The 23803-nt window shown below is 36.3% G+C and overlaps 3 protein-coding genes across 8 annotated transcripts in view; 2 read left to right on the top strand and 1 right to left on the bottom strand.

Annotated features, from left to right (window-relative positions):
* The window catches only part of LOC143471280 (uncharacterized), a 123684-nt gene that overhangs the window by 21365 nt on the left and 78516 nt on the right, over positions 1-23803 (top strand). For 4 of the 5 annotated variants that reach the window (XR_013119525.1, XM_076969702.1, XM_076969705.1 and 1 more), the window contains exon 22: positions 6-183. Coding sequence is in view for 4 of the 5 variants with exons in the window: in XM_076969702.1 (XP_076825817.1) it covers positions 6-183 (178 nt within the window). In the remaining variant the exon portion in view is untranslated. Of the gene's footprint in view, positions 1-5; positions 184-310; positions 473-1360; positions 1550-1724; positions 2010-2145; positions 2334-2621; positions 2753-2993; positions 3140-3489; positions 3613-3699; positions 3820-4091; positions 4390-4508; positions 5157-23803 lie in introns of those variants that run through there. The other variant, XM_076969704.1, reaches the window with a different exon arrangement.
* The window catches only part of LOC143471292 (uncharacterized), a 38599-nt gene that overhangs the window by 11506 nt on the left and 3290 nt on the right, over positions 1-23803 (bottom strand). The window lies entirely within an intron of this gene.
* Positions 9906-21909, top strand: LOC143471287 (serine/threonine-protein kinase/endoribonuclease IRE1-like). Its single transcript, XM_076969723.1, has 14 exons — positions 9906-10158; positions 13648-13801; positions 13920-13970; positions 14766-14865; positions 15280-15476; positions 15797-15944; positions 16527-16702; positions 16805-16996; positions 17234-17412; positions 17523-17563; positions 19672-19746; positions 20041-20303; positions 20964-21152; positions 21230-21909. The coding sequence occupies exons 1-14, from the start codon at positions 10070-10072 to the stop codon at positions 21290-21292; spliced, it is 1917 nt and encodes a 638-aa protein (XP_076825838.1). The 5' UTR covers positions 9906-10069; the 3' UTR covers positions 21293-21909.

Below are 23803 nucleotides of genomic sequence, written 5' to 3'. Positions count from 1 at the left end.
ATCAGAAACGAGAATCATCTTCGTTCAATGGATGTCACTGTCTACCAACTAGCGGACAAAGTTTCACTCCTTAACGTCACCGTTTTCTATCAACGCGCTGACTTCGATGAACTGGAAAAGTTTTCCGAATCAAATCGTGAACTGATGTACAGTTTCGCCGAATCCCTAACGTTACGACAGGAGGTAAATTAACTGTATTTAACTTCGGTATTGTATATTATGTATTATTGTATTGTATTCGGTATACTGTATGTATTTAAAACGGTCACAATTCATTGTATTTTAAGATGTCTATGTTAAACTTTTGCAGGAATTTACAACTTTCAAATCAGCAACAGAAAACCTCATCAGTGGCATTCAACGTGAGCAAGATGGCTTTGAACTTGAAAGCCACAATGTTAATGAAACACTAGGCACGCTAACACTGTGGAAAGAAAATGTCAATGGAGATTTGGATTCGGTTGGAGACACGGTTTGTTTATTTGTTATTTTTAGAAGAGCATATTTAAGCTTGCGTTATAGCAGGCTTCAGAGTGTGGCCGTTTTCAGCAAGATCCTGGGGGTAATGAACAACCAAAAATAACAATTGCGGTGTGCGAAATTGCTCAGAAGCAATGGAAGTGCGCAATTACAGAGTAATCTACACAGTTTGAATTATTTTATTCTTTATATCAATTGCAAATTGAGTTCGCACAAGTTCTGCCCAAGTCAAAGTGCAAAATAATGCCACCATAAATGCGGCACTGAGCTCATCAAAAGCAGTATTGAGTGCGCCTAGGCTATGCCAAACTCTGTAGTCGGGATATAACCTACTTCATGCATGTGGTAGGCTAGATAATGGACATTCAGACATTGCAGAATGTACAAAGATATGAAGTATTCCAGTATTTTGAAATTAACTGACACAGAGAGTACCATATTTACAAGAAGATAAAATGAGAAGTGTGGCAGCTGTACGCACGAGATTGATCAGTGTTTAGGCCAAAGTTTCGGGTCTAGTGCAGAAGTGCACAACCACAGGATGCATTTCTCGCCAATATTGAAGCTTTAAATATTTTCCTCAACAACCAGGCTTAGTCCAATTTTTTGTTTAATAAATGGAGCCGATTGGAAATCCGTTGGTTTCCGCTTACAATTTTTTTCGTGTTGTCGTGCCAGAAAAGCTGAGGCGTAACTATCTTTGTTCCTTTGCCATGGCGGAGATTTCTGGCATATCATACAAACTTTCCATAGAGGGCTTCCAAAATTTGCACTCACAATTTCTCGTCAAAAACCCCAGTACTTTCTACAGTCGGTACAACAACTATAAACAGCACAATATTATAGGCTCGATGTAAGCCTTAACATAACAATTTTACAGTTGGAATTTCTCGATGCTCGCGTGGAATTGATAGCTGGTGCGTTGAATCAAATTACGATTCTTGACGAAGATGTTTCCAACTTCAACCATAGCTTGGCTCAAATCAATGGGTCAGTGAGAAGAAATGCCGAAAGATTTGCTGAATTGCAAGAGTCCGTCTCAGCTGCTGGAAATCTTATCACAACTCTTGTAAGTTATGAAGCTGAATATTCTAACCCCATGTGGAAAACACAATGGCTGGACTTTTTAACTTTGTGATGTAAATTAAAATATTTAATTAAGTTTTTACAAACAAAATGAAACAATAATTGCAGGTCGAAAACATACCGTTCACAATTTCTTGTTTTTTTTTATTGTTTTACAGCAAAATGAGAAGCAGGTTTCTGAAAAGAATCTTCAAGACCAACAAACTAACCTTAGGACTGAATTCGATGTTCTTCGTGAAAATGCTCTGAATTGCACTGAAGTAGAAGATGAAGTTTCTCGGCAAACTAACAGCGTCGTATCTGATGTATGGGATAACATAACAAACATAAAGTCAATTGTTAACGACCTTCGAGAATCGATGGGCGACCAACAAACGATATTAACGACCGTGATAAATGAGGCAGTTAACCAACAGACTGCTGTAGATGATCTACTATGGAAGGTACGCTTGAAATTGCGTAAATTGTTAAGTTAACAAATACATGAAACATGTAAGATCACATAACATCAACTCTGCATCCAACTCAATGCTAAGAGTGTTTAAGCAAAACAGAAAAATTATCTTGTTTGTATTAAAGGTCGCCCAACAGGATGTCATGTTATCGACACTGAACAAAACTGATCTTTCCATCCAAAACAAACTAAAAGAGCTACAAGCAGAGGATAAAAGCGCTTCAGATTTCATCTCGGAGTTGAGAAATTCAGCATCTGAGAAAGACCGAGCGATCCAGTCATTAGAGACAACTCAATGGAACATACAGTCAAGGTAGAACATAACCAGGACGGTACCAACATGTTATTATTATACATGGGGCCCATGTACATACAACTATACATGGAAGTAATTCTACTTTACCATCAAATAAGAATAAGATTTGCCAAGGATTCCCATATTTTGAGATGGGTACAATTCACGATGAAACTAACGTTCTTTTAATATTTCTGTGCTGGTATCTTCAAACACCGTCGATAACTTTTCATCAGGTCCATGTTATAATATTAATAAGAGGCTTTTATGATGTAACAAAAATGATAATGAGATTCCTCCTGCTAGAATGAATGAATTGACATCACGGATGGAGAGCACGGAGGACCAAGTGAGCTTGATGGAGGCAAGATTTAGTGGATCCCAGGGAAGACTGATATCTGCCACCAGGGACGTCCAGCGCCAAATCGGAAAACTTGGTAGAAATTTGTTAATTATTTTAATAGTCATTTTTGTTTGTTACCGCTCGATTATTTGTCGGTCTAATTGGATCGACTGCCGCTGGACTTTACTTCTTTACGCAATATCCGTGTCTATTTAAGTAGTTAAGTCAATGTAACCACAGAAGGCTATTCTGCAAAGTTGCTTACAGTTAAATTCCGACTAATCTTGCGTGACTTCACAACTGTGATTGTAACACGTATTATGATGTCACTGCAGAGAACAACGTCACGAGTATTGTGAACCGGATGACATTTATCGAGTATGATCAGGATAACGCTTACAACATCACTTCCACTTTATTCGAGACGATCCGGGAACAAACGAACCAGATCAGCATCCTGAACCAATCTCTAGCGTTTGGAGTAAGTTCTTTCGGGTGGTTGGGATTCAAATATTTTAACATCCGGTTCTCTCACTAGTAGCATGCCATATTGAAACGGGGCCGATATACACATGGGAATGTATATATACGCTTGTTGACAACCGGTTCGTGGGGGTCATTGAAATTCCAAGAACCGGCTGAATCCCAACGCTGTATATATGCCTACCATGTGCTTGCCTGTAAGCTTGCTTTGTGTAGAGCACATGCAAACTGGTGCGAACTGGCTTCATCCCACCAGGGCTTAGATCTGCAAGATTTAGATGTAGACTGTAGAGCATTGTGGAAGGCAATATTGCTTTTATGGAGTATTAAAGTATTCTTCCTTTTCAGCCAATGGACGTCTTCGCCAGTTTTGCCTCCACCATAGCCACAATTGAACAATCAGTTTTTGATGTCAATGAAACTCTCAGTGCTGAGGTTACTGGCATAGCAGCACTCCTAGTGGATTTCCAGGTAAGATTGTGTTGTGCGTTAAACAGTAAATTTATCACCCATACTTATAAAATGACAAAACACGGACAATCTTTTATTTCAAAACAGTTGGCTTTTGACACATCTGGCCGCCAGATGGAGCGCATAAGCAATGAAATCGAAATAATGGAAGCAAACTCCACCAATTACTTTGATTATTTCTCCACCGCTTTGGATTACTTGCGACAGGTCAGAGCTAGAACAACCACGAATGAAATTTTATAAACTTATTGACCACCAGCAAAAGGTAATTGAAGCGTTTGATTAAGTGACTGAAGATATTAATCAGCAAACGTACATAATTACAAATGGATAGAAACCTATTAAATATGATTAAAACTCTGCACAGACTGACTGCATAGTTTTCTTTGATGAATATTTGTCTCAGCTGCCTCAAGCATTAACTCAACATTGATAGTAGCATCCTGTATATACTAAATCCTTTGTTTATTCTTATGTAGATCGCGAGAGAAACGAACGACGCTGTCGGTGAGAACAGAGATAGAGTCCGGGTCCTGAACAGCACCATGCTCTTGCTTCAAGTTCTCGTGCCCGCCTACATCCAGAGATTTCAGCCGGACAAACAAAACGACACCGGCCCTACCCAGGAACCTCCCGATGTTGAGGAATATCCTCAACCTCTCATTTCCAACTTTGAGGAGAAGTTGGACTTGAAGAGCATGCTTCAGCAAGATGAAGAGAAAGATATTCAAGATGATGATTACAACTCGGACTACAGCGAGTACGATTACCAAGAAGGTAAGTTTGAGATTCTTGATTATCGTCATCGACAATTAATTTAACAAGTTAACAAGTTCGTTACAATAAACAATGTCAGACTATTTGGCTCTAATTATATTTTTCATGTTGTTCCTCAGCCAATGGTCGTTCTGTGATTTCATCGGATGAATATTTCAACTTTCCCGACTCGAACTTTGCCAATTACCCACAAGACCCGGAATACGACCTGGAATCGATTTTGAACGGGGACGCCGACCAGGCCAGGCTGGAAGGAAGAGTTTCGTCATCCTATGACGTCAACAACTACGAAGATTACCAATATTTTGCCGACGAAGAAGCTTGATTTTTTGCAGAAGAATTTCCCCCGAGATTGAAAAAACAATCGAAAAGATTTTGCAAAAATTTTGCTTTCAACTTGTGATTTTGTTTAAGCTGTAGGCATATATTTGTTGCTTTCATGTCAAACTACTTAAAGATTGTGCTTTTATATTTCTAATGGGAGGTTTAAGGGTTTTTATTTGGCTGATTCCGCAACCATGGGTTCTGTCAAGGTGTAATAATGTTAAAGCGCTTTATGTGAAAAATAAATTTTGTGCCTACATTTGTTAAGATGTACTGTATTACGTCATAAATCACTCGCTTTTCCTTTTTCATTGTTTTTGATATGTAGTAAAACATTTGCAAAATGTGTTTTGCAGTTTAAGGGGAATACTGAATTGCTCGTCAGGGTTTGCAGATAGATATCGTCTTTTATAAATATATAAGGTTAACATTCTAAATGTTTTGAGTTCGTTTCAATTCGATAGTTCAAAGTATATTCAACAGCAACCCACGTACTTTGTCAGCATCAATTTTATTGTCAAGTGACAGTTGCGGTGTTTACCATCAAAGATAGATCAAATTTGCCTCCAACCAATACATCCTACTGAGTTCGAATCTCGGTGACAGTAGACATAGTCCAGGAAAAAACGCTTGATATTTATCTTGCTTAGAACTTGGTCAAACCCCTTAAAGGAGATTTATTGACCTTCACGATAAAATATTAGGTTTTAACACGAGAAAGACTTGAGGCAATAGATTTTTGTGAATTGCTGATAACGAGGTAATCAAGCAAACCAGCTTGTATCACGATATATTCCGTGTTTATTAACTTCTCCAAAATTTCATTTTCAGGTTGAATAATATTTCCATGACTTGTGCTCATTGCAACTTGAACAATGAACATAATTGAAAAGGTTTTCAATGTCGGTTTTTCCATGGCTTGTTTTATCTTTATAGCAACTAGTATGTCTGGTGAGTTCACTGGCACAGAACAATGGAGATGTCGATGGAGCTAAACAAACAGGGTAATTAATTTTGGTAATTCCCCTAAAGAGGTTTCTATTTTGAGTAACCCAAGCACAATACTTACCGGTGTAGCGCCAACTATTGACCACAGTCTGTGACGTTCTGGTTCTGTGCAGACTGATAGCAAACTTTCCAGTCTGCCAGTATACTGGTAGTTCCTGTTTTTGTTTATAGCAGGCCTGATGTTTATGCAACTCATTAATGGTCAAAAGCTGTGTGTTGTTAGAAATTGTGGTTAGTCAGAAGCAAGCTTACGCAGGTTAACTTGTAACGTGAGGTTAACAGGGTACCGTAACTCAATTCTGCTCAAGTGCCACGTTTCAATCGAAATGGATTAAATCAAAAAAAGGTTTGCATTAACCATGACGCTTAACCATAGTCCATGACGCTAGAGACTAAATACGGGAATATTCAATACCAAAAATGATTGGAAAAGATTTAGTCGTTTCAGACTAGCATTTAGCCGCAAAAATATATTTATCCTGTTGGTAGAGGCTACACTGTAAAAAATCTTTTCTAATTATAAGTCAGTGAGACAATTGAGACTAATAGTTAGTCTTCCAACGAAAAGTATGGCTTATAGTTAGTCTCAATTGTCTCACTGACTTATAATTAGAAAAGATTTTTTACAGTGTAAATAACGAGATATTCATAACCAGTTTTTTGGAAACGCATTCAGTCATTTTTTACCTGTGTATTACTACCCTATTGAATTGAATAGATTATGTTCGAAGCTATTCCTTGTTGTTTCTAGTTAATCTAACATATATTCTCTGTATTAGTTACCGACTTGCTGGCCCGACTGCAGAGTATGTCCATTTTCAGCAAGATTTTCTGTGCACCAAACAACAAAAATGACAATTGACAAGAATGAAAAGTGCCGTGCACAAAACTGCTCAAGCTGCATGGAAGTGTGCACTTATTTGTTATGTGCACAGTTTGACTTATTCAATCTTTAAATCAATTGAAAATTGAGGTCACATAATTTCTGTGTAAATCGTTAAACGCAAAATAACGTGGCAATAAATGTGGCAATGAAACTCATGAAAAACAGTATTGAGTGCACCTATGCCAAACTCTGTAGTCTTGCTTCCTGGTACTACTACACGACTTTGATTTCTGGACTCAGTGTAAAAACATGAAGTTCAGAAAATGTAATTCAGGATGTTGCCAAGGTACCAACCTAAACTTTTAAGCTAAAGGTTTCATTTTAATCTCAATTTCAAATTTAGCTTAAATTAAATCATGAACAACTAAACTCAATTTTTGCAATCAACTTTTTACATTCCCGTTCTTCTAATGTAACCGCTTATCTTTAACAACTTTTTTACAAAAATCTTGAGAAGTAGGCTATAAGTCTATACTATAGACTCTATAGCTTGTTAAAAAACTTTTGTTAGTTGTATAGGTTGGTCAGATTAGATTTGAATTTTGTGCAACAAGTAGTGGTGGTCAGCCCAATGTAGCCCCATGCATATAAACTTGCAGATCTGATTGTTTTTAGTGGTGATAGCTCATTGTGGATAGCGTGGCTCCCGTACCAGGGTGCATTCCACATGAATTACGTCAAAGATCTTTAGCGTGACCCACAGTCAAGCGGCACAAACTTTGACATGTGATCTCGGCTTCGCATGAAGCAAATCACGTCTAGGCAGAACTGTATTGAAACCATGGCAACTGCAAATTCACATTTTTTTTGTGTTTCTCTTGTTTAGATAAAAAATAGTGCGATGTTTTTTTCATAGATTGCAGTTGGCTTAGTCCAGCCTGCATAATTTGGCATAGGATGCACTCAATACAGTTTTCCATGAGCTACAGTGGCCAGGTGGATGCCCACTGGCATCCAAGGTCTTAAAAACTGGAAAACATTGGATGTCCAACTTTGTTCAACCGGGTCTATGAGCAATGCACACAAATACAGCTCAAAACAATTAACTCTTTGTGCGACATCTTAAAACTGATAATGCATGTGGTCATTACTTTAGGTAAGGACTAGGTGTTAGCTGACATAAAATAGTATACTACGTAGTAAGCTTAGACACCAAATTCTAAAAATTAACCCAACATCTCCATTTATTCACTCATTTTCTTGACATTGGAGCAGCAAAGATAAGAATAGTTGATAATATTATTCATTAATAGACAGGAAAAATCTAAAAAGCTTAAAACGTGCATAAAAAGTGATAGTAAATGGACTTATTGGTGACAACTTACATGGTCACTACATCCATGAAACATAGAAATTAGCTTCACATTTCATATAAAACTCTTCCTGTTTTATTCTAAATCAACTATATCAGGTTCCTAAGGACAATTATTTCCTGCAAAGGCTCCATGATATGTTTTATCTTCCAACTGTGGGCAATGCACTGAGAAAACTATTAACAACGGCAACTTCCGGTCAACCTCCATGTGTCACTGTCACATGTGTTTTGCACTGTACGTTCATTGTTCAAGCAATAAATGAAGCAACTAGTTTTTGCTGTGACTCCAGAAACTGTGAAAACTATCAACTGCAGCCACATCAAAATCCAGGTGCCCAGTTGTCATACATTTAGTTAAATGTTGGGTGCCCAGGCTGAAGTCTGGGTGCCATGACATCTGGGCATTCATTAAAATTGCATGCTGGTAGTGCACTGTAGGTGTGTAATTTTGCACTTAATGGTTTGAACAAAACTTCTCCGCACTCAATTTTTGATTGATTTAGAGATTAAATTGAAGGTTAATTAAATTAAATAAGACTGTGAACTGGTACATTACTATGTAATTGCACACTCAAGAACACACTGAAACATTTTTTGACACAAACAAGATCTTGCTGAAAACTTGCCGTACTCTGCGGCTCGAGGCATAGCGCATCTTTGGCGTACTCATTATGTACCTTCGGCATACATGTCACACAGAATGCACCCTGACCTCTAAATTTTAAAGATTGTGGTTGCTGCCACCAAATGTCAGCTTATGAGGAAAAAACGATCTTTCAAAAAATGAGACATTTACGAGACTTACAATGACAGGTGCCAACCTTTTAAACCCTAATACTTATTTAAGTGCTGGACCCAACTTGACTATAGCTGCCGCCTTTTTATAAATTTTTTAACTAGGTTTCGGCAAAACATTTTATGATTAACAAAGCTGTTGTAACCATATTTGTAACAACAATTGGGAGACGATTTAGGCAAAATATCTCATAACTGAATTTTAGAATTTAGTATTTTAAAATTTGGACGTTTCAAAGTGAGCAGGAAAATGTAAGAACTTAAAGCTTCATTATTATAACTTTTGGCTAATCTATGTCAGGATTATGATGAATGGTTAACAATGGCGTTATGTCCATAGATTTACAACTTCAATTTATAATCTTACATCGCTGCGTAAAGAGTAAACTAAGTTTTATTCCACACTTTTGACCAGGATTTCTGCCGCATCTTATTGTTTGATGTTTTTGTTTTATCTGTTTCACATTTTGTTGTTTATATTTTGCCACAAGTTGTACATAGCAAAATTATGATGCAAACCAGAACAGAACAGAATCAATCGTGGAGTGAATGAAGTTAAAACATGCAGTGAAGTGAAACTTGATATGAAGCACCATGGCAATGGTCTGCCGTTATTTTCACTTTTTGTCATTTAGAACTAATGTTTTATGACTTCAAGGTAAATATTGACCCATGGTTGCGTTGTTCATTTATAACATTTGTTGTACGACTTGTGCAAAATGTTGACACAGTGAATTCATGGCACAAGACGTTGCGCCATTAGTCAATTCCAATGTTCACAGCAGCGATGGCAGATTGAATTATAATGTATGAGATAGGTTGGTATTGAGAGATCTATGAAATAATTAAGAGTTAAAATATTTAACTTTTGTTGCTGCTTTAGTGCGGGCAAAACTTCATTATCTTGTATGACAAGCCTATGTGTTAGGTGTGTCTGTTGGTCTTATTTTCTTACCATTCCAGGCGATAGTCAATTTAAGTGAAGATTTCACAAGCGCTTACTTGCTGAGGTTGATACTTCCGGACATAGGGTTTAAACCTTTGTATGCTAACTGGACTCAGCAGTTGAATTATGCTTTTGGTTAATTAATAGCTGCATGTTTGCTCAATAAACAAAAGAAGATGAAATTTGTGTTTGATGCTGTAACTTCAAGTAATTGTTTATGGTTCAATTAAACAGAAGTTTATTTAGAGTTAGGGAAAGATTAATGGAATTTAAACAATTATGGATTAACGTCACATGATATGTTTTAACTAAAATAATGTAATTACATTGACATTATATTGTATTTCCGCCATTATATTGGCCAAAGAACTTATGCTGTTCCACAAAATTTTGCCAGTTTGAAAAAATGTTCAGCTGGTTTTTTCCACGTAAAAAACAATATCCACGAGAAACAAGTTCACCATGGAAACATACCACGCTTTCAAAGATTTATAAGTAAGTTATACTGTCTATCTAGGTTGTTTAATGCTATCAAGTTTGTGTTGTTTCAAAGCAAACAAAGAAAATTTAAGCCTACTATTAGACTTCTTATCTTTTTGTTGGCATTTTTATCATAGTAGATGTTTTATAAACTTCTTCATCCATCCTTAAATCTTCTTATTTATCCCTTAAGTCTAATTTTTACAGTTTAGTTTGACTAACAAGGTGTAGTCAGAGTCAATTTAAAAAATATACTGTCTTAGAAACCAGGATTAAGACTCGTTGGGGCTAAAATTGAGGAAGGAGCTGCTTTAGTAGAATCAGTCGGTATTTCAGTAGTAGCCCTACTAAGTGATTTGATATTGTGTAATACCTACTTAAGTTTCAACCAACAACCACTATTCATCATGTAACTAATGATACCGCAAGTTCTAAAATGCTGTTTTGTCTGAAATTGTAACAAAATCAACGTATTCCTCTCAAAACTTTAATTCCTAAATCAATATAATCGATTGATCATGTACAGTAGATAGTCGATTGTGTGCAATTTTTTTAGTGATGTTGTAGAGATGAGCAAAAACAGATTGATTGGTGCGTTTGATTACCAGTTGTAGAGCAGTAAAACTGACTGACAATATTGCAGTTAAGTAACGAACTGAGTCTATTAAGAAAGTTAAAAAACTTCCCGGCGATACACACAAACACCACTGTAACAGTCGGGGTGGCATGAACACAGAATTTGAACTTATGCAACAAATTATAATCACACATTTATTACATAGTTCGCCGGTAACGCCGTGACGTCTTCGATTTCTTAGAGGCTGAAAACTAATAGTATGTTTAATGTAATATTAAGATTTACCTAGTGAACTACATGTTTGGCCATATTTTGATTTCGTTGTGACGCCGCTACATTTGCTCGATTCTATTTTTTCCGCCTTCTCTCATTTCTTTTGCTTGTGTGACACTTTATTTGAGTGGTGTCTTCACGGTTGGCTTGCGGCGTATTACATAATGGAAATTTTTACCAAATCGTTACATCTAGGTTGTCTGTCTGACAAACAGTCATTAAATAGTCGATTTGCTATTTTCTCAAGTTTGTTTGAATGCTGTTTTATGACATGCAATAGTACTCGCAAGCAGCCTGCTGCCATAATCGAACTCTCACCGACAGTGTGTAAAACTTTGGCAGCTCCGTTCAGTTTAATTGACATGATGATATGCATAATCATTTCTCACATCGCTTTTTACCTCAGTTTACGTTTTAAGTAAACATGAGCTCGTCACAACAACTTCAAGGGTTCAGCAAACCGAAAAAAGTTGAAGAGCACTATATTAGGCTATTAAGGGCTATAGCTTTAAAACTATTCTGTAACATCTCCTCGCTTATACGATCCAAAAAGAATAAGTTTATTTGACAATGTCAACTAACAATATGACCGCATATAAGGTACAAACAAACACATGGTGGCGCCAACACAAATACTGTACAGACGCTACATTTCCTCCCATGTCAAATGTATAATTCCCTATTAACTAAATTTTGGTAACGTTAAAGAACACAGTTCACTGCGCTTAAAACAGAATCGACAGAGTTTTTCTTCCCAAGTCATATTCAATAAAAACATTTTACAAAATTATCATTACATTTATCCTGCACACCAGCATTATCAACTACAACACTGTTTCCATGTTTTTCTACCACAACGAAAGGTTTTCTATGGAATATAGTAGATAATAATTTATCTTGCACATTCTGTTTAAGTAACACAGTGTCCCCAGGTCTACCGTCACTAAGCACAACAAACTGTCTTAAATCTGCATGGTCCTTCCCCTTTTCCTCAACTTCTGCATCATGGTCACCAGTAAATTGTATATTATCAAAACACGATAAATCAAACTCAGGTAACCTTGTAAGTATTTTACGCTTAAATAACAAATTAGCTGGAAAAACTCGAGTAGTGCTATGAGCAGTAGAATGATGCATCAATAGAAAGCATCAATCCCCTTTTCCCAGTACTTTAGTCAGTACTTTAGCCCTTTCCCTCGGCTTTGGCAATATTTAGGCATTTAAATAATGATCTATTTTGACGTTTAACTTGATATATTTGTTGATCTCTCGTCCCTCCTTTCTGCTATTGTCCTCATCTAGCAATCGAGTCTATTGCATCACACATTGAGACATTTCGGACATTGAGACATTGCGCAACTCACACCAAACATGAGCCTTTTATAGCGAAATAAGCCTTCATTAGTGACAAATGTTGTTATTTCCCTAGACTGAGGTTCTAATTCAATTTGATGATAAGCACAATTGATATCCAGTTTACTAAGCATTTCACATTGGTTCATGTCTTGTAATACCTCGTAAATGGTTGGTATTGGATTTATTTATCACTTTACAGCTTTAACTTGCCACACTACCACACACAAGCGAATTTCATCATTCCAATTTGGCATGACAATTAACGGTGAATCCCAAGGTGTATATCTACTAACTTTTTCAATGATATTAAGGGATTTCAGTTCATTCAGCTTCTTGGTTAAATGGTCACGAATGTGGTAAGGGACACGGCGTAGAGGTTGACACAGGAGTGACATTTTTTCAACGGGAATCTTTAACTGGAAATCTCTCACCTTTCCAATCCCTTCAAAACAGGAATCGTACTTCTGTAATAACTGCTCAGTGCTTTAATTGAGAGAATGCTGAGATTTGTTGTAGTCGCTTTCCAAGAAGTGCTTCTCCTTCAATAACCACGAAGTCAACAGCAGGTGGAATTTTCCCAGGAACGTTCACACAAGCTTGAAAAGCACCAGGCACCTTCTAGGAGGTATCACGGCCATAAGCGTAAATTTTTCTATTGTTAAAAACACTTACATTTTATAAATCTCAATTTCAAATGTTCCCACAGCATATGATTCATAACATTGCAGGATGCTCCTGAATCAGCAATTAGTTCAACTTTCACCTTGGTATCAACTCCAACTTCAATTGTGTCTCTGCTACGAAGGTCATTCATTTCTAACTTAGACAGATATTCTGGTCCTTCAGCACCTGCATCTTGGATTTGACGTAGGCTGCCAGCATTTTTCAGTTTAAGATTCCGGTCCATTTTGCAGCAAACAGCAAATTTACTGGTGTCCACATTTGCAGCACCCTCTTCATTTGGCTGGCCATTTTGGGTCTTTTCCTATGTGACCTTCCCATCCGCACCTGTAGCATTTTATTTCTTGTCTTCTAGAAAAAGACATGTCCTCAGTGTTTGCTGCGCTTCTTTGCGATTTACCAGCAGTCATTTTATTTGATTTTTAAATAAGGTCTGCATAAAACATGTAAACGGTAATACGGTACGGTAGTAATAACTGACAGAAAGGCAAACATTAGGAAACGTTTTTGTAACATCCACCAGAGTTGGTGAAAACTTTTCTCAATGTGTTACTACAATCACCAGAAGCAAGTATATATTCATCCAGTAAATAACTTAAACATACTTTTTATTGTAGATGCCAGCAAAATGATGGAACGGTAATCATTGAGAAGCGTGTTTTAAAGGACCATGTCAAATATGCGAAAAGCGAAGCACAAACTTTCAAGAAAATATGCGACAACAGTTTTCGTCACCCAAATGTGGTCCTTTATCTTGATGCCATTGAAGATGTATTTAAGAGTTTATATAGTTATGAATAAATGGGATAAATAGTGTGGCTTGTTTCAGTTCATTTTGGTAAAAAGATGTTGCCTACAATACATAAGTTTCACATACACATTCTTTTAGGAGGATGCGATTTCACTGTATATGGAAATGTGTGATGGTGATCTTGAGGAGGTATGCTGATTTTATTGTGTCACATAGTAGATTTTAGAGGGCATTTAGCCTGTGCATTGGACTAGGGTTGACCTATGTACATACAGAGCCGGCCTTTGCTATTGCGAGGCCCCATGCCGATTTTCTTTTGAGAACAGATCATGAAGTAATACTGTGGTTTGTGCAAAATAAAAGCTAAATTGTTATTCTTGTTTCAGTGCTAAACAGCACTGGGACTAATGCAGTTGCATCGCTCGCATTGGTCAATGGCCCGCCCTGGCTACATATCATCGATAGCGACAAAACGTGTTAAAAGCAACCACACGCTGCCATTAAATAAAGAGATTCGATTTAGATACTAAGTTTTCCTAAATGCTAAAATACTGCAGTCAACACTGTGTCGATATCGGACCGTCGTGTGAGAATTATGGGCTACCCAAATACAAACATTTTTTTTTTTTCAAAAATGATGATTAAGCAGATTACAAAGATTTTATTTTGAAAGAATGTTACAAAAGGAAGCATGCCAATAATCAAGCTACTAAACCACGAAACTAATCAAGCATATACTTTTTTTTGGCGAATACTGCCCATGACTATACGTTCCAGCAATTTTAAGTTACATTGGAGAAATAAGTTGGTTAGTGGGTGACAGCATCGTGAATTGAGCACATTTGCTCCAAAAATTCCGTTATTTGTTTAAGTTAATTCAATTCAAATTTAGACCTGAAAAGCTTCGAAAAAATTCCTAAAAATTGCAATGGACCAAGAGTTGATACAGAAAAATAAAATAGTTTATTACGTATTTTTTTGCAGTGGACAAAGAAGGGTAAACTTAATGCTTGCAATTTAACTGCTTTGGAAATGTGCAAACATATAACTGAAGGAATTTTCTATTTACATGGACAAAATATTAGTAAGTACTTTTTATAACTTGCTCATACAGTTTTCATTGCTAGCTCAAAAACTAATTTGTTTGATATCAAAGAATACATTTAAGTATTTACTGTATAGACTGGCTAAACTATTCTTAAAAAATATGTTAGGACCTAAAACTATTACGAAAATGTGTCAACTGTGATATGCTCAGTGAAGATTGCAATACGGCAGATAATTCATTAGGTGTGCAAAAACCTTTTGTAATCAATCCATTGTACGGTTTCTGAGCACACATTACTAAATTTTGCGTGCAGTGTAAACAAACAATAATTTGGTCATGATTCTAATTCTTTCACCTCTTTCAGATCAGTTGAACTCTGTCTCATTCCTAAAAATGCTTGCGAAATAGTTGCTATTTATTTTGTGTATAAATAAACTTTTCTTTGTTTAGTTCATAGAGACGTGAAGCCAAGCAATTTCTTGATTCGTTCGAGTGATGAAAATGCAACAATAAAAGTGACTGATTTTGGTTTGAGCAAAATATTGGCAACTGATGTATCGAGCGCACCCACCACTTCAACTAGCACTGAGGCATTCATGGCTCCCGAGTATCATCTAAGAGAAGATGGAAGTCGTGAAACATCATGGGTACACTAGCTGTAGTAAAGCACACTCTAGATTCTAGAATAATAAATCTCCAAATTCTTAAGATTTTAGTTTCATTTTTTATCTCACAAACTTTATCGAATTTAAAATTGGCAGGTAGAATTTTTTCTAACTCTGGGAAACAGTTTTAATATTAAACTGTTTCTTGGCACATTTTGAGAATAATCAAACATTGTATGCCTCAATCATCATGAATTAAACCACTTCCATCATGTCCGGCCGACCTCTGCAATCTTACTCAAATCATTAATACCTTTTGAAGGTGTCTTTATATTTAATCTTTAAATATCAAAATTTTACAGAGAAAGTCTGCCGATATATTTTCACTTGGCATTACCTTGTATTATGTCCTCACAAATGGGCGTCATCCATTTGGTGACAAAACTTCTCACGAAGCACCCCACAACATTCAACAAAAAGCTTCTCCTAATTTGGATCTTCTTGACTCAGGTGCCTTGTTATCTAAAAGTTGATACAATTTGTTTCGCTAAAAAATGACATAATTTGTGCACTCGGATAGCAAAGGTAGGCAGTACCACGGTACTATGGTACCGAATTACGGTACTGCGTTACTTTTTCAGTACCGATACCGTCAGTACTTTTTTGTAAAATTACCGAATTACATTTTTCAAGAAAGATAAATCGGTTCTCTCAAAATAATTACTTCAGGATTTTGAGAAGTATGTTTTTATCACTTCATTTTAATTAACACTTAGTACCAATTCCAGTGCTTTTTGTTCATTTTTTAATCTAAAAAAAATAATAATCTAAATTGAGGTAGTAGGATATTTGTTGTGCTCATACCCTCGGGCATGTGTGTTTTCTAGTGACACATACGCGCCTCTCTACTATAGTGACTTTCCATGATGCTATCAAGCATCGCTATTAGTGTTCTGTTTATAACTCTTTGCCAGATGTTTTAGTTTACATTTTATCTTATTATGTTTAGTTCTTGTAAAATTTCACGTAGAATAACAAAATTATATTTTGTCTACAAAACGTACCTTTTTCCTGTTTGAACAACATTTCTAGTGGACAATTTATCCCAAAAGCAAAAGGAACTTGCTAAGGATTTGATAAAGAAGATATTTGGCTTTGACCAAGAAAAAAAGGAGGTTGATTTTGACCCAAAAAAGCGACCAACAATACAACTTGTGAAGTTTCATCCACTTTTCTGGACGTCAAAGAAGAAAATTGACTTCTATAAGGTTGGTTCGCATCAGAAAGATGACAGAAAATATTTGATGATTACAATATAATTCAGCGTCTTTTCTATGTTTGTAATGAAAATTAAATATTTGCATTAACAGGAAGCCAATAGGTGGTTTTACACCCAATCCCGAAAAAATGTTGAAAAATATCAACAAGCTCTTAAATACTTTGAAAATGAATTCGACATAAGTATCAACGATGTGCCATCCTCCTTGAGAAGTGAGAGAAAGTTTCCTATTAAGGAATGTGGAAACGTCCATCAACTTCTTCAAAAAGTGATACGAAATATGGTAAGAAAATATACAAGCAAGCGGCTGGCAAAAAAAGGTGGTAAAAATGCGCATCTTATAATTCTTAAATACGTATCATATCAAGGTTTATTATGAATTAGCGATTAAATTTTTATCTTGTGCAATATTTATTGAAATAAAGACACCATTTCAAACCTAACTTTGTCAATTCTTTACTTAACAAGTTAAATTTAAAACACAAACTAAATATTATTTTAAACTTGATTTTGTTTCTAGGATGAACATGGTGATGAGAAATTGGCCGAATCTATGGAGCTGCTGGGATTTTTGAACAACGGAAAGAGAGATTATGATAAATTTTTACTCACACTTACAGGACCATACCCTGGTCTACTTGCTTATCTGTGGTGGTTTCTAAGTGACGAGGAAATTGAGGGACCATACTATCCAATGAAGTCAGCTTTGCATTATTGCTGTTTGATAGTTTGTACTTTATCATAGACAGTTTATGTCACTGATTACTAATTATAATTTCCCTCAACCTTTAAGGTTTGTTGCTTTTCAGAGATTCACCACACACTGGATCAACAAAACAAGGTTCTTTAGGTAGGCAATTTGAACAACGTTTCTATTTTATGTTACAAATATTTCTACAATGAGTTGAAAAGTATGTCGCTACCACGCACGTATGATTTTTCATACCAGTAACAACAAGAGGGCTTCTGAGCCATCTCCTAACTAACCTGTGTAAGTTAGTTGTACTAGAGCAGGTGTCTTAGTTGGGAGTGTACCCTCCTGGCGTGCGACAAGGCATTTCTGGGGTTGCAAACTTCTCCACTAACTTTAACTAATATTTACGTGATTTGAGGGTTCACGTGTAATATGGTGCAGGTTGTGGTTTCTGTATATTTACCATCTGATTTTACTATGATGATATTTTACATCTGATATTACACTACCTACAAACTCATTGTCTATACCAGAGGTCTCAAACTCGAACAAACTATAACAACATTGGCAAGTCTCCAACTTAGCCACTTACCAATTTAAGCCGTCGTTTTTCGAAGTAGGAAAATACTATTGGTGTAAACAGCTAATTGCAAATGCTAATTTTCAACTTAAAAGACATGTCAATTTTTTCCAAAGCGTGGAATGTAAATTAACCTAAAACTAATACCCTCTGATTCAAACCCTTACTTCTCGTGATTAAATTACTGAGCTTAGTGGCGAATTGAAATAAATGCTAAATTTCAACTGAAAATGATATTCTATTTTCTGAACTCTAAATTAATTTAAAACTAATGTGTATACTACGACCCAAATTCTCACCTCTCATGACTAAATCACCTCAAAAATTAATTTGTGCACAACAAGTAAGTCAAACAGAGACATCCATTATAAGGACCCAATCGCCGAGTGAGAATAATTCAATCGCCGACCACCTCGCCTCCACATACGAGAGTCATAAAATCATCAACGAACATCTGCCGGTCACCGTAATATGATTCAGCAACTTCAGTAAACTGACGCCGTGAAATTGTCACTTTGAATGATAAAATGTTGCAGCAACCATTTCAATTCTTTAGATTGTTTCTGATATCCTGGGTAAATGTAATGCAAAGTTAGTAAATTAGTTGTTGTTCAAACAAATTGAAACGATTCAAATGTAAACAATCGAAATGATATACCGGTACCATGTACGCATAGCCTTGTGTACCGGTAACAGCAAGTAGGCTACTGGCCTATTGTCTAATCTAGCTGTACTGGGCTAGGCTAGGCCTACAAAGGCTATTTTTTTGAAAGATTTCAGAAAGCTTGGATGGAATAGGCTAGAAATAGCAAGATACTAATTAATGTCTGTAATCCCCTTAATCTTAAATCAACACATAGTACCACAAATCAATAATAACACAGAAACAGAAAGCGTTTTATTAGATTTTCTGTCTACGTCTAACGCCAGTCAGCATCCACCAGGTAATGGTTTTCCACGGATAAGGTAAGAATCATACTTTTCTTTGATTTGACCAGTCCAAGTCTTGTGAAAAACAAATTACTCAGTGTTTCTGGTTTAAAGAGGTGTAGACTTAGGTAATTCAACCGGCTGTAAGGCACCAGATCTACAGACATTAGCCTTACTTGCAGTGTTATAATGACTCGAGTCACGTTTTTAAATTACTTGACTTGACTTGACCTGAGTTAATACTTGAAATGACTTCACTTGACTCGAGTCTTGGAAAGTAAGTTGGCACAATTAGTTAAATCCTTGTTGTTAATTTATTAACCAACTGAATTACAGACATTTGATTTGGTTGTAAATCATCGGTTAAAGGTATAGCCAATGACATGACTTCATTTGACTTGCATAATATTTTAACTTGACTTGATCCAATTAGTCTAATTTGAATTGATCCAATTTGACTCGACTCGACTTAAGTCAACTTCCCAAATGACTTAACTTGACTCGAGTCTTAAAAAAATGACTTGGTTACGGCCTTGCCTACTTGTTTTACCACCAATTTCTAGTGGGATTTTATTTTAAAGAAACTGCACCCGTACCTGATTTTTTCTATTGCATATAGGTAATTTTTTTACCAAAATGTGTTAAGAAATATGTTTAGGAATAAGTGTAGTTAATATCCTTGTATTTAGTTTCCATATCTTCATGTTCTATAACATGCAATGCTGTGAATCTAAAATGTTTCATTATTTTGCAGAAAATGAAGAGCGCAAAAAAATAACTCGAAAAATAGAAAAGTTTCAACATGGATGTAATGTATCTAATGATAAAAGTAATGTATTTGGCAAGAGCAGTGTATAAATGTATTTTAGCAGTGTATAAACTCGGTAATTTATATTTGCAAATATGAAATATATAATGACAAGGCTGTGTGATTTTTATGCCAATATTTTAACCTTATACCGGTTTATTCTGTGTGTTTGGGCGCCACAGTAAGGCTTAAAATGTGTTTTTGACATTTGCTTGTAACCAACTTGTAGCCTAGCCTACACCAAGTTCAAGTCACAGATAGGCCTACAGTTATTTAAATGTAAAACAAGTGAAAACGAAAGTTATGTTTGTTTAGAATATGAGGCACTGGAATTGCTGCGTATTTATGAACAAATTCATCAAATCAATGACGAGCAGCTCATCACGAATGCAGCGGAACTCTTCCCAGAAAGGCTGAATTTATCCCATATCAAGTTGACAGAATCACAAATTGACTCGTTCCTGTTTATTCTCACTAAAGTTGAGAAACGCATCAAGTGGCTTCAACTGTGCAAATGCTTTTCTAAACCAGAAGATGTCGGCCGATTATTTGAGGCAATTCAAGCAATGCCAGGAAAGGTTTGTTTATTTATTTTACTTTCTACTTTTTCGTTCGTCTTCAACTTTGTTTACGAACTCGATGTGTCGTAACAATGCGCCTTGGTTTTGCATGTGACGTCATAATAGTTTTTCCCGCTTTTAAGCAAAGATGGTTTGTTGAGATTCTGTGCGTTGTTGTTGGTCGGAATATTTTGTTTTAATCTATTTCAACGGGGCGTAATTTCCCCGCGCAAGTTTTATTGTTTAAATCGCTGATAGATCTGGAATGCGCAGTAAACCTGGCCGCTTAAAATTCGTTTGTTTTATTGAAAAAATGGTAAAATTTGATCGATTCAGTTTAGGCTAAAATCAGCAGCATCTGACCAAGATTTGGCCAGAAGCAAATTTCAAATTTTTACAAAAATAAAAATATTTTTGCGACTTTAATATCAAGTTTTATTTCTGCAACGAATACTCGATTGTGCTTTAAGTTGGTCGCTTAAAATTCCTTCTATTTTTCCCAAAATCCAAAAATTTGTGTTGGTCCAGTAGGCTACTGTAGGCCTAAGCTACCATCATGCTAGTTAGTTATTAATTAGTTAACACTAACCAGTTAACTTGTATGGGTTAAATATTAGGATATTAATCTTTGTTACAACACCATATTGTACTTTAATTTTACAAACATTTTAACTCTAGATCGGAAAGCTTGATATCAGAGGCAACATAATCTCGAAGATTCCTTCAAAATCCTTCTTCAACAAATTCGAGGATGAGCTGAATATGTCGTATTGCTTCACTGATCATGACGCAACAGATGGGAAGCGCGATGCGAACCAATCAGAAATCGCTGAAATTCGACGAGTCCTTGACCAATTGGATGACTCGGTATTATTTATGTCTTGTTATGTTTGTGTGAAGTTGAACATTGCAGAGGAATTTAATCTCAAACTTTTAATTTATAGAAGTTAAGGGTTGGTCTTGGTCGGCGCGATGGTGAATGGGTCGGACTCAGCTCGCGAAAGTAAAGTGACGTCTCCGTGTGACGTAGTCATCTTCAAGCAAGAAATTGGTTTCCTCCGATAAACACGGTTCTTAAAATCGATTCATTTACACTAAAGTAAGAGCGACGGAACGCGATTATATTTTGTCAATCGCGACCTGGTCGGGAATCGAACTCGGGATTTTTAGACAATGCAGTTCTCGTTTATCCTGATGCGCCACGAGAAGAACTTTGAATTGTTGCTTAAAAGTGACTTATATCTGTATTAGCTTGCCTAGTTACGTAACAATTGTATTTGTTTGTCACATACGAGTTAATTGATTTTGTAAACACCGCATATGGTTGTGTTATTTTGTTGTGATGATTTCGAGATTTCTTATCATAGAAACTTGTTCATTGGTTTTTCTTGATAAATAATGCTGTTTTCTTATCACTGGCAATCAGTTTGATCTGTGGCGGTTGGCGTCATGTAACCGCCACATCATGTAAGTTACTGTTTGCTTTGATTTCTTTGTTTTACCGAATTTTTTACATTCCTTTAGATAATTAACGTTGATTGCTTTACCTTATATTCCGTTCACCGTTTGTCAATTTATTCAGTCGTTTATTTGTTTCTTAAATTCAATACAATTCTATTCCCCACGTGTTGGCCGATTGATGTCTGCGAATGTGCTGCCGAGAAAGACACGCGACCTCATGATGAGTCAAGAAGAGTTTTTCGTGCTCTCAGACTTGAGTAGCTCTTGGTTCTGAACTTCTGATAGCGGTCGAGAAAGCTCTGTGAGTCGTCGTCCAAGTCGGCTTTCACAATAGAAGAATATTCGCTGGAGAATGCGCAGAGAGCATCATTGTCAATGGGCAGAGACGGCCACAGATGAACCAGACTAAGAGTTTATTGCTCTCACTCATTATGGCGCTTTTGGTAAGGTTTGTAAATTGGCGACCTGAGAGATTTTGTGGATCAAACAAACATATTTAACCGATAAACCGTCCTGGTTTATTTAACTACGGTCTCGATCGTAGACTGACTACACTGTGAGGTTATTGCTTTAGGCGCTAAATTTTAGGGTGATAAAATATCGATTAATTTGTAACAGTCACAACACAAATAATCTCCTGTTTAGTGGACCTGGTGAACAGTTATAAATTCGGACAATACAATATTTCATAATAAGTCCATTACGCAGAATTCTAGCAACGAGACATCCTATCTCGTCAATGCCACTTAATCACTTCAATTAAGGCGCCAAAGTGCTTGACTCGATGTTATTTATGACGTATTTTGCCAACCTTGTGTTTTCAGTCGCTCATGCTCGTTTGTCAGCTGGCTTCTACTATTGGCTTTGGAGCAATCACTAATTTTGTGTGTATAGGTTTTCGTGAGTTATTTAAACAATTAAATTTAGGTTTTAAATTCTTTTCTGCAAACACTCCACAGTAGGACTGCAGGATCGTCACACTTGCCCGCACAGGCGACGCTTATGAAGTGCGGATTTTACGACATGTTCTCGAGAATTTATTTTGTAATCTGCGTTGTGAGGATGCAGGGAAGCTGATATGCAAATGAGTTTATGACGTTTCTTGCTGATGATTTAAATTAGAGGTCGGGAATCTATGGCTTGCGAGCCAGATATGGCTCTTTTGATGACGGCATCTAGTTTGCAGGTAAATCTAAGCTGGCATTTCATAGCACAATTGTTACGAATAAAACTTTTTTTGTAACTTTAAGTCGCATTAACAGTAAGAATCATGTTATTAAAGATTAAATTCTGACATTTATTGTTGTCTAAAATTGTTGGTTTTGCTTAAAAATGCACTCGTTAGTAGCATTAAGTGTTGAAAAATATTATATGGCTCTCACGGAAGTACAATTAAAAATATGTAGCTTTCATGGCCCCCTTAGCCAAAAAGTTTCCGCACCCTGATTTAGATGAAAGCAGCAGCTACTTATTACAGAACAATCTGCTTTGTGCGCTCCTGTCTAAAGGAAGCAGCTCAGACATGTTTTAACTTACTTCTCAGTTGCATTTTGAACGAAGCCATGGGCGCCCGCAGCGCATACGCACGTGCGTACAATTTTCAGCTGTGTTCAGTGAAATTACGTTCATTTATAAATTTGAAAACTTCCAGGCTGTCACCGAGTTGATTTCAGAGTTTTTTCATCACTATCGTCGGGATACGTCATTCGTGAGACCGTTGCCATATTTCAAGTTCTTTTACATAGGTTGGTTACTCGTTATATTTGGTTGATTTATTCTGGCTAACTTAAGCAAAACATCTATGACGTCAATAGAGGATTTATTGCTGAATAATCCTTAATTAAGACTACCAGCGTATGGGGAGCTCATTGGGCAATAACCTCTCTCACGAACCCAATTTTAGGACTCATAGATCTTTTTTCGTTTTTTTTTCGTTCTTCGTATTTCCTTGTTTGCATGTGACAACGTTTTGGCTTTTACCTTATTATATTGTAGACTGGTATACGTCGTTAAAAAATTGTTGTATTCCCGTTTCAGAAATGTGAACTAAATTAATA

Source organism: Clavelina lepadiformis, chromosome 9 (genome assembly GCF_947623445.1).
Source record: "Clavelina lepadiformis chromosome 9, kaClaLepa1.1, whole genome shotgun sequence".
NCBI classification, from domain to species: Eukaryota; Metazoa; Chordata; class Ascidiacea; order Aplousobranchia; family Clavelinidae; genus Clavelina; species Clavelina lepadiformis.
The sequence above is the reverse complement of the archived record's forward strand: the minus strand, read 5'-3'. Positions and strand labels throughout refer to the sequence as shown.